The sequence below is a fragment of the Populus alba genome, chromosome 15 (genome assembly GCF_005239225.2).
Source record: "Populus alba chromosome 15, ASM523922v2, whole genome shotgun sequence".
Lineage (NCBI taxonomy): Eukaryota > Viridiplantae > Streptophyta > Magnoliopsida > Malpighiales > Salicaceae > Populus > Populus alba.
This window is the reverse complement of record NC_133298.1, coordinates 7,544,449-7,556,476: the sequence shown is the minus strand read 5'-3', so window position 1 is coordinate 7,556,476 and position 12,028 is coordinate 7,544,449. Positions and strand designations below refer to the sequence as shown.

Sequence of the window (12,028 nt, the reverse complement as noted above, 5' to 3'; positions counted from 1 at the left end):
ATCTATGACTATTTAATTCCATCGGTAATATGCATATGGTCATCGATGGATTTACTATTGGTTTATTTTATCTATAATATATGCCATAATCACAAATGAATTTACTAATGCAATGAATGCCGGTAAATTTTTTCATTTGGTGTGTGATTTTCATATGTAAATTCATCAATAATTATATTACCGATCAAATAATTAAAAAATTATAAATCACCGATAATATATTTTTTAATAAAAATTTTCCATCTATGGTGCCATCAAAAAAATTTATCCAACATAATCAATGTTTAAACACCGACATAATATTCATTTGATGCTATGTAATATTCTAGTTGTGAAAGCAACGCCTTGAACCAATAGATTGAAACAGGTATTAACACTTTTATTTTATATTTTAAAAACAATTCACACACACAAAGGCATAATTATAAAAACTAGTCGGGTTTATGTCTTGTGTCACAAGTTATATATTGATTATGGTTATTTTTAAATAATATTGTTTCAAGATTTTTTTTTTAAATATTATTTTGAAAAAGTTAAACCATGTCTCAACCAAGTTTTGATTAGATTAAAGATATACTTATTAGTTTGACTAAATTTAGCTATATCAACATTCATTAGGTTTGACATGAAAATATAAATGAAAAACATTAAAAATAAATAGGTTTTTAATCAAGAATTTTTGAAAATTTGAATATTAAATTTATATAAAAAACTATTTGAAAGCAAAATTAAAACTAATTATATAATTGAAGGATATTTTGAAAGGTTTGCTTAAAAAAATATGAAATGGATAAATGAGGCCATCAATTAGAAAATGCACGTCTCTTTTTGATGGTTTCGTGGGAGGAAGTTTCTCTTTAATAAATTATGAAAAGAACGTGCACTGGAAGCATTTTTTTTTTTTTAAATGATTATGATTAAGAGCAGCTCTAGGATGTGCTAAACGGAAAATTAAAATAAAAAAAAATTATTTTAGTTCTTCATTTACATGCTAGAAGAATGCTAAATAAAATATTAAAATGTTTTTTTTTCTCCTACCAATATTATTTTTATATATCTCTTAAAAAATCAAAATCAATAAAATAGGGCCAGCAAAAAAATAAGTCATGTGAAAAAAAAAACTTCAAATTTATTAAAAAAATAAAAAATTATTTTTTACACTCCAACATAATTAGCCTTTTAAATAACTTTTTCTTATTAGAATATATATAATAAAAAAATTATATTTATACTATTTAAAATATTATTTTATGAATTCAGCTCTTCAATAGCTATACTTAGCTCTTTTAAATTTATCAATTTAGCCCTATTCCGATTGCAGATGCTCTAAGGACACTTTAATAGGTTACCACTTTTTTTTCCCTATAATTAAATAGGCCCATCAACCTTTTAAGATTAAGAAAATATATCCCCAGTACTCTTTTTTTTTTTTTTTTAATATCCTATCATTATTAATTTATAATCTACCCCTATTAAACAATATAAAGGATTATGGTTTTTAGACCTGATCTGGTGGTCAGCCCGGTTTAAGACCTAGATTTCATGTTTTGACTGGTTATCAAGTTTTGATTGGGTTATCAGGTCGCCTGGTTCAATTTTTTTTTTTAAATCAAAATAACGTCGTCTTAAAAAAAAATTATTGGGTTGCAACCGGGTCCTGCCGGGTCAACCCATGAGGTTCACCAGGTTTTATTTTCTCTTATTTTTTTTTAACCCGGTTCAGTTCAACCATGGATCGGCCATATCCCAGATCAACCAGCCAAACTAGGCTGCATTTTATAGGCTTGCAAGTTTTGCCCGAGCATAAGTTACCATCCAGCCAAATGTTGGCTATAGTTTAATAAAATTCATTAGTCCTCATTGTTTTAAAAAACTATATATTTATTCTCTCTATTCTTAAGTTTGTTTATAACTTAATAATCCCTCCATTAATTCCATGCTCTCTCTGATTTTTTTTTTTAAGCATTGAATAAATAAAAGAGAAGTGGGCAAGACAAGAGATTTTAATTGGGACATAAGACTTTTTTTTTAGTTAAAAATATTACTAAATCAACTCTAATAAAAAGACCTCTATGTATTTATAATACTATGGGAATTAATTAATTATTTTTGATAAACTACAGTTAACTCCATCTCTTTTAACTCTTCCTTATAAATTTATTATAGTCTCGTTCAAATCTTATGAATTAAAATGGTTTTCTAAATTTTTTATCAACATGGCACAAAAAGAAAATTTATTTCACGTGTGAGCATGTGTGGCTTGTAGAGGAGCCAAACCCTTTAAGACAAATTCAACTGTCAAAAAAAAAAAAACACTATGGATAGAGTTGTAGCACAGCGAAAAGGAGGGAGGAGAGAGAATTTTCAAACACCACCTAACTGGTTAGTTGCAATTAATAACCTAATCCCACTTCAACTACATCACAACTGCCCAGTCGATTTTCGATTTCAACCCCTGAGGAGAAAGGGGGAGGAGATAAGAGAAGAGAAATAAAGATTGTGGTCATTTTTTAAGGAAAAAGATGGCAACTTTAAGTGTTCCTCCTGTGCTTTCATCCCCTAGAGATGATGCTATGCAACTCTTCCGAGCCTTTAAAGGTACTAATCTCCTTATCTGTGTCAATAATCTCTTCTTTTGGTTGTTTTGTTGATGGGTTTTGGTGGGTTTATGCTCCTTTTATTGTTTCTTTCATTATTTGATCTTGGCACCAGTTAAAGTTTGAAAATTTTAGAGAAATTTGGTATCTTTATTTAACCCTTTACATATATAATTTACAGAAAAAATATTTAATTGGTTCATGTTGGAAGAGCAATAATTGATACTTGTTACGTAAATAGTTAACCTTTATGATGCAAGTGGGCTTTCCCACTTCATGACAAATCTTACATGTTAAAACAAAGAACTTCCCTATTTGACCTGAGGTGTTCCTTTATTTTCCTTTGAATCTTACTTGACTGATATGCCACCAACTAATACAAGAAGATAGGGTTTTTGTCTTTTTTTTCTTTTTCGCACATGAAGTAAACATTCCAACAGGGAAGCCTGGAAAGACTATATACTAAATTGCTTATACTTACCTTAATTCAAGTGTAGGTGATGCGGAGCAATGAATAAAAATAATTAAAGTAAGAAAGAAATAAGCTTTAAAGAAAGAAATTAAGAATTAGAAGCAAAGAAAGGGAAAAGCTATGAAGAAAAGGTGAATTCAGGAAGGGAAAAGTTTGTCATTTTTATTTCATCATAAAAAACTGTCTTACAAACTGAAAGACAAACATATAAATAATATAACCCTAAAACATCCAACTATTAGGCTTAACCCATCAGTTAAAATTGTCTACCATAAATAACTCAAATAAATAAAATAAAACAATGAAATAGGCTCAAATGAGCCCAGTTTCCCAACAAAAATAGTGACAGGCTAGGTCATTCTATGTTGTCTTTGTCCATTAACTTATATAATCTGTGGTGTGGGTCTGGTGTCCTCACAAGTAGGTAATACATTTTACAAGTATATCCGTATAGAATGACGAAACAGATAGGAAAAGAACAGTATGACAATATTATCCTTTTCTCATCATTTTGAGGACAAGGCATTTGATTGTAGCTATCTTTATATACATAGTAAAGGGCTTTTCCCTTACTAGTCAAGTGGTGGTAGGGCGCTCTTCAATGAATAAAACGCAGAATTTAGGAAAGTGGTACATGTAGCTCTGCAGGTTAGAATATAACCATGAATGTTATAAATGAAGGGCTATAGGCATATAAGGTTTCCTTAACTAAATCTTGTTAAATCATCTCATGTTCTATGCTTTTATTGTTGTTTATAGTTAAATTACCATTTATTGTCCTTTCCTATTTTGAACTTCTATATGTGTCTTTGAAAAACCACATCATTTTTGGGAAATAATAATGATGCAGGAGCTTGCTAATATTACGTTACATTTATTTTGCTTAATGACTAAAGAGATGATGCATTGGTTTAGATTATTTTATGTTTGTTTTTGCCTGATGACTAGGTAGTCACCTTTGCTTAATAGCTAAATTGTCTTAGTGACAAAGGAGCTCTCTTGTATAATAGGTTGTGAACATGAGCTAAAGGGAACTTTTGGTGAAATTCTGCAATGTGTATCGAGACTTGAGGTTTCCTCTCCATACTACGTCAAATAACCTACTTTTACCTATCTTTCAATCAGCGATTGATTTTGCTTTTGCCCCTTGTTTTAACTTTCATAATTCAGGCAAGGTCTTGTTGTCACAGATACCAATTAACCTTCATGAATAACGAGTTTGTAAAAATTGTGGCAAGTCTTAGCATATGGACTCTAGGAAAATTAGATATTCACCTTGCTAAAAGATCTTCAGTTAATCGAGGCGACATCTGTTTTGCTCATAGAAGTTGACTATCACAGTGATAAACCAAATTTGCTGAAGTGTTATGAAAAAAATGCGAAACATGATTGTCATTTGATTGGACAATAAAAAAAAATTCAAATGTATGATCTCCTGTTTTGAATTTGTTGTGTTCTGTTTATAATAGGACTGGGAACTGATACATCCGCAGTAATCAATATTCTGGCTCATCGAGATGCAGCACAGCGTTCCCTCATCCAACACGAGTACAGAACATTGTACTCTGAGGATCTTTTTAAGCGCTTGTCTTCAGAGCTTACAGGCAATTTAGAGGTATAGTATTATATCTACTCACACATGGTTTTCAAAGCTTTAAATACTTTTGGATCTTCATAATTCAAATAAGAACTTTCTGTTCCTGCATATTTTAATCTAATATTTGTTCCTTTTGCATTTCAGACAGCAGTTTTGTTTTGGATGCACGATCTACCTGGACGTGATGCTATAATGGTCAGGCAGGCACTGATGATGAACACAATGAATCTGGAAGCTGCAACTGAAGTGATCTGCTCTCGTACGCCATCCCAGATACAAGTTTTTAAACAACATTACCATGCCAAGTTTGGAATTCATGTTGAGCGTGACATTGAATCATGCGCATCTGGAGATCATAAAAAGGTAAACTATCTCATTTTCTCTTTAATTGCGGTCTCATCCTGTTCACCAATTTAGCATTTGTCTATTGTCATGATGTAAGATTTTGTTAGATGACTATATATATATATATATATATATATATAAACCAGCATGGAATTTCAAAAACAGATGTTTGGTGCTGAACAATCTGTTGCTGCTCGCCTTTATAAGATTTGGAATAGCGTGGCTGCTGCCTAAAAGTTTAGTTGGACCGACCCACCATTAGAATTCATTCTGCTGTCACAATAGGAGGTTAATTGCAATAATTGGGATTTTTGTTGAAGCAATATTAGCCCTTATTTTAAAATTATGTTCACTCTATTTTTATGCTATTAATTTTCCTATCATGACCTTCCCTGTTCACCACCTTTTCTTTTTCTTCATCCAAGTTCATTTTTCAGCATTTTCATTTAATATTCATTAAAGGAAACGCAAGTTCCTGATGTATTATTATAATATACTTGATTTAGCTCCTGCTAGCATATGCAAGTATACCTCGGTACGAAGGTCGGGAAGTTGATAGAGAGATGGTTGTGAAGGATGCAAAGGCTCTTTATAAAGCAGGCGAGAAAAAATGGGGAACTGATGAGAAGACTTTCATCCACATATTCAGTGAACGAAGTGCAGCACATTTGGCTGCAGTTGATTCTGCCTACCATGACATGTATGGAAACTCTTTGAAAAAGGTAAATTTATTAAAGTTCTCTTTTCTCTCTCTTGTCTGTGGTTATTCTGTGAGGCAAATTTATTTGTAACAATTCCAGGTTATAAAGAAGGAAACATCAGGACATTTTGAGCATGCTTTGAAGACAATTTTACTATGCTCGGAGAATCCAGCAAATTACTTTGCCAAGGTATTCTTAACATCTTCGACTTGGCTCTCTCTGCTTCATCTGGTTACAGTGAAAACATTTTCTTATGAAATGAAGTCAGGGATCCAGGCAAATCATGTTTTGAAGGCATATTAAGTAGCATGGTGTCACTGAATGTGTTTGTATGATGTGGTGAACTAATAACTATATGTAGATTATGGGAATCTAGCTTGTTACATAAATGTGGTACACTCTTTATTTGATAGTGTTTAGAAAAAGGATTTTTCAGAATGTATGGATCATGTAGAAAACAAAATTGTGAAAACTAAAGTTGAAACAGATTGAAGTTGATTTGTCCAGCAAGTCTGCGTCTTCTGATATCCAGAAATAGTGACCTTATAAACAATCTCATGAGTCAATCATGCATGGCGTGAATCATCGTGCATAATGCATCACATAACTGATTGTGGTATTCCACAGCTGTTGTCATTATAACTTTGTATCACTTGAATAACACCAGGCCTGGAGTATTACTCAAAACCTTAAAAAGAACGTCCATTTGAACCCCCCCCCCCCTTTTTTTCCCAGTTATGCTAATATTCATCTTATTTCAGTAGTTGGAGTATGCTACAGGGTTTACCCTCCCAGCCTCTGGGTGGAATCAAGATTTGATCCCGTCTCTTGTGAAATTGTTCATTTTATCTACTTGTATGATATTATCATTTATCTTGAAGTCGTTGATAAACCCTATCATTTCACAAAAACTTTACAGGTGCTGCACAAGGCGATGAAAGGCATGGGAACCAATGACACTGCACTTATAAGGGTAATTGTGACAAGGACTGAGATTGACATGCATTATATAAAAGCTGAATATCTGAAGAAGTACAAGAAGACATTGAATGACGCAGTTCACACTGAAACTTCAGGCCATTATCGGGCTTTCCTTCTAGCTCTTTTGGGGCCCAACCATTAACTGAAGATGACTGGTGCATGTACAAAGGCGAAAGCATGTAAATGCATTTTCTGTGGACATGATTGGTGGGTGTGCAAAGGATTGAGATTTTTCATGCAACTCTAGGCACTTTGCTGACTTCTTAGAATTGAGTAAATATGAAGTTGAAACACTGATTTGTGAAGAAGTATTCTTGGATGTATATGTTTGAATGGATTTATTAGTGTATCTAATCATGCTTCTTACTTTGCAATGCTGTGTTTGGCAGGTGATAATCTATTTTGATAATTGTCCCAAGAATTTAATGCGAGGATGGGCTTGGCCACCGAACTAGGCCAGTTTTGTGCCCTTATCTGTAACATACAAGCATGGATGAGGTGCCTGGGACGACCCTGGACAATGCTCAGAACATTTGGTTTCAATCATTCTAATTTTCTTAAGCATTTGGCTTCGCATCTTGAATTCCTTCACCAACTAGTAGACTTTAGGTTCTTACTGTTTTGGCTTCTGGCAAATTCAAGTAATGCGAAGCAAAACCTTGAATCTTACAGATACAAGCAAGGGCCTATCAAATAACAGAGATACAATCATACAAGTCAGGAAGGAACATAAAGCTGAGCTAATTTACAGTGAGAACATCAAGCTTATATCAGTCAACTCTCCCTTCAGCCTTCTCACTAGCACCATCAAAGTTAGCAAGCATCATGGCAAAGGCACCTTAATTGGGTGATGAAGAAGTGGAGGACATGATCTTCTTGATGAGTTGGAGAATGGATTGCGCTACGTGAATGGGAGGATCAGCATTTGCAGTCTCTCTGAATGTGGCATGAATCCTCAAAGCAACTTCAACTCCTACTCCTAACCTTGCTTGCTCATCCTTGATTGCTTCCTCACAAAGACCACACACCCACACCCCACCGAACCTCGCCTGCACCCAACCTATGTATCCCATTGTGTACTCTTCCCACATACCACAGCACCCACACTCAGCTCTCTCCACCACCTCTCCGCTAGCCATCCTCCTCCCCTCTCTTCTAGCCTCTATGAACTTCTTATTATAACTCTACTTTCTTGTCCATGTCTTTATATATGGATAGAAGTGCCTTCCAGAGTGAGAGGGGAAACAGAAATAATAAAAAAACATTGAGGAGAAAATATTAAATATCTCGTGGGCTGTATAATTTCTTTATTTGGAGGTAACCTCAAAAAATGTTATGGACTAGAACTTACCAACAAGAAGAAAAGGGAAGTAAGGACGTATGGATCAGAAGAGGATGGAAGTGAGTGGAATGACCAGAGTCTCTTACAAGACCATTCTTCATTTTTGTATGTTCATAGCATAGTAGCATGTACACGTGAACAATATGTTTATGGTTTTTTTATCGGGTTATTATGGGTTAATTTTTAATTTTTATATAAAATAAAATGATATTATTTTTTATTAAAAATAAATAATTAATAGATAATAATTAATTTTTTAACGGGATATTATCAGATTAACTAATTCACTGAATCAACTTGGATTTTTTTATCATGTCAGAAGAAGATGGAAGTCAGTGAAATGACCAAAGTCTCTTACAAGACCATTCTTTATTTTTGTATGTTTGTTTATGGCATAGTAACATGTGAGCAATATTTTAAATTTTATACCTAGCAGCTTGGTGGTTAACTTGAGTCCTGGGTTTTTACCGGGTTATTCTAGTTTGATTCTTAATTTTTTTTTATAAAATAAAATAATATTATTTTTGTTAAAAAATAAATAGTTAACAAATAATAATTAAATTTTTGATGAGATATTATTAGATTAACTAGGTCATCAAATCAACTTAAATTTTTTATTAGGTCATTTTTTTTTTAACTCGATTTCATTCTAGTTTTGAATTTATTGAATTTCAAGTCAACTTGTGGAGCAAAACTATGCTAAAAAGACAAGAAATGTTAGTTATATTAATAAAGGATCCAACTAATAATAATTTGATATATTATTAACACACGTATAGAAAAACCTAAGTGCTAAAAAATAATTTTATATTATTTTTAATGATGAGATTTTTATTACTAAATTATTTATTTCATTGCAATTTAATTATATTGAAATATGTAACATAGAAGAATTGAATATTTTTATTATTTTATATAAAATTTCATAAGTCACGTTTTCAAAGTTATTTTTTTAAAAAAATCTGAATTAATATACAATAGATAAACTGATCTAAAAATATATATTATTGTCGATAGGTTCTATAACTTAAAAAGGAAAAAGAAAATCAATCTCATGTATATAACAAGACAAGATAGCTGAAGAATGATTGGAGATCGGAGGGCATAATTGAAGGTGGCCCACCGTTTATTGATAGGATGATCCATTTATTGACACCTGTGATCCATTGGCATGGAACCTCATTGAAACTTCTTTGTTTGTGCTCACTCACTTCTTCAAGACTTTGTTTGTCAATAAGACACAAATAAGGAGAAAAATGAAGATAGAGGAAAAGATGGGGGACTAGAAAGTTCTATATTTTCCTAGCTCCCTCCTGGCATGTGCAGAGACGTCGGTGGATTTAGGTAGTGTTTTGTGCTGTTGAAATGTTTTTATTTTTTATTTTAAGATTAATATATATATATATATAAAAAAAACAAAACAAAAAACGCTACCTTAATTTGAAACTCTTGGCAAGACAGGGCTGCGGGATTCTGGGTTTATAGGGACAGGTGCTGAAAGGGATTTGTATCCCTAATGGAACAATGTTATGTGAAGGGCCTAGCAAATCAGAGTTCTCACGAAATAACATCTCAATTTAGATAGAGAAACTGTGGAACATGTGTTATTCCTTTTCTATCATGCAAAAGCTGTTGGAGATTTTATTTTTAAAGTGGGTTCAATATTAAGATTTTATTAGAATTTATTAGTCAACAAAATCTTTTTAATATTAAAAATTAACATGTTTAAAACAAATTGGGAGAGCTAGTGAATGAAAAAATAAATATCAAAGAATTCTTAATTTACATGATTTTGTGAAACTCAAAAACTTTATCTTATAAGAAAAAAAACAAGGTTTTCATGTTATTTATATGGTGGGAAGATCGATTTTTTCTTTTAAAAAAAATATTAGATTTGAAGCTAAAATTATCAATTTTAATACTATTTTATAGTGGATAATTAAGGTTGATAATAAAGGGAATTTATTCTGACAATTATTAGAATTAATTTTATATTAGTTTTAGTTTCAAAATTCACTATAAAAAAAACGCTTGAATGAAGAGTTTTTAGGATAGATGTTTTCATATTTTTAGACCATTCTTCACCTCTGTTTTTCATATGTTTCTCCTTGATAGACATTTGGCTTAAGTCACATGTATGTGTGGCTCATGCTTGGACTTCAGCCTGGGCTTGGTGTGAACTATTTTTGTTGGCATATTAGTTTGTTCATCCCATGAATAAAAATCTACTACGTTAATTTTTTTCTTTGTGAACCTGAAAAAAATTTTCAATTCAAGAAAAGTCTGATTTAAAGCAAAAACTTTTGGTTTTGATACTATTTTTATAGCCGGTAATTAAGGTTGACAATGAAGGGATTTTATTTTGGTAATTACCTGAATTAATTCTATTTTGGTTTTAATTTCAAAATCCACTATAAAAAAGATATGAAAAAAGAGTTTTTAGGACATATTTTTTTGAATTCATAGACTCTTCCTCACCTTAGTTTTTCATATTTTCCTACTTGATTTTAAGATTTTTTTTTTTCTTAATCTTCATCTTTCCTTCCGATCTAGAGCTTAAGTACTCTTGGATTGACAATGATGCCAAACCCATGTTTAGGGTTGTCAACCATGGTAAATCCATGCACCGGATTTGGCAAACATACTAGATACACGTGCTTGGACTTGTCAACCATATCAGATCTAGGCGCCAGGGCTTGACAAACATGTCAAACCTAGATGTTAGGGCCTGAAAAACATATGGAAACAACGAAAACATCCCTATATGCAACATTGTTTTTGTTGAAATCCAAAGGTAATTTTATATTTGAACTGTTTTAATAACAAGAAAAGAAGGAGAAGTCACTCAACATATGCATATTCCCCCCTAGAGGCATGGTTGTACATTCAATGTTTTCTTTTTTTAAAAAAAAAGAAAGACAAAAAAAGCCTCAACCTAAAAATTAAAATTTTATGTCCTGAAAAGCAAAACAGTATTTATACTGCAACCCAAAAAACCTGAATGGATCATTTTATCCTCAATCATTCTTTAAATGCCAAATGTATCTCATGAAAAAGACAATCATACCCCCAACTGCATGCTTAGCAAGTTTCTTTAGCAAAGATAATCACATCATTACACTACTCTAATCTATAGTGATTTGTGTCTAGAGAAACAATAAAAAGATGAACAGAACAACACTAATCCTTTTTACTATATTGTGTGTGTGTGTAGCCTCATTAAGTGGCTAAATATTTTGTTTTCAGTTTTTTTATCTAAAAAATCAAGTTGTTAACTTGTTTTCATATGGAAACAAACAAATAATATTATAGTAATCCAAGTTAACCAATTTTTAACCCCAACACACCCTCCAACCAGTAAGAAAATTAAAATTAAATCAAATAAAAAATATTATTGAAATTTAATTTATTTTTTTATGCAAGATAAAAGTTTCAAACCATCTTCATCGAAATTCCACTTTGCAAGATAAACTTTTTATATCGACATCAATATTTTTTTTGTGATTGCGCGAATCGTGACCAATTAACTGCTTTCTCTTTTCTTCTCGTACTCTAGGTGATTCACATTCAAAACAAAGAAAGATTAATATTAATGACAATGGTAGATATTTTAAAAGAAAATAAAGATGGGGGAAGAGGGAGAATTTCAAGAGGCTGGGTTGTGTAAAGATGCCTATGTTTTAGAGTAATTACTAATCGAACAAGCTAAAAACTAGTTGGAACTCGAGGCATCCGAGTTTGGCCGAATCAATGTAAGAAACGATTGAAAATGAAACCCATTTAGGTTAGGATTCAAATCGTCGTGTCATTGAGCTAACTCACCTAGTTGAACTGGGATAATAACTAAGATTTTGCAACACCTAGGCTATCTTGGTTCATTTGCCAAATGACACAATCCAATAAATTTCAGATGGATCTATACTAGTCCAATCCAACATGTCCTTTTTAGTGCTCCATATCAAGGGGAAGAAACTATTTTATTTTTCTTTCATT

At 31.9% G+C, this 12,028-nt stretch overlaps 2 protein-coding genes across 3 annotated transcripts; one reads left to right on the top strand and one right to left on the bottom strand.

The window, feature by feature from the left end:
- Positions 1 to 2,456: 2,456 nt before the first annotated feature.
- LOC118058197 (annexin D5) lies at positions 2,457 to 7,067 on the top strand. Of its 2 annotated transcripts, none has more exons than XM_035070900.2 (6): positions 2,457 to 2,598; positions 4,539 to 4,684; positions 4,811 to 5,029; positions 5,518 to 5,733; positions 5,812 to 5,901; positions 6,632 to 7,067. In XM_035070900.2, exons 1-6 carry the CDS (start codon positions 2,523 to 2,525, stop codon positions 6,833 to 6,835), a joined length of 951 nt encoding a protein of 316 aa, XP_034926791.1. In that variant the 5' UTR covers positions 2,457 to 2,522; the 3' UTR covers positions 6,836 to 7,067. The 2 variants fall into 2 exon arrangements, with proteins under 2 accessions (XP_034926791.1, XP_073261043.1); XM_073404942.1 differs by having other exon boundaries at positions 2,492 to 2,601; positions 4,542 to 4,684.
- Positions 7,068 to 7,298: 231 nt separating this feature from the next.
- Positions 7,299 to 7,832, bottom strand: LOC140954656 (uncharacterized). Its single transcript, XM_073404997.1, has 2 exons — positions 7,599 to 7,832; positions 7,299 to 7,379 (listed from the first exon to the last, which is right to left on the bottom strand). The coding sequence occupies exons 1-2, from the start codon at positions 7,830 to 7,832 to the stop codon at positions 7,299 to 7,301; spliced, it is 315 nt and encodes a 104-aa protein (XP_073261098.1).
- Positions 7,833 to 12,028: the final 4,196 nt, after the last annotated feature.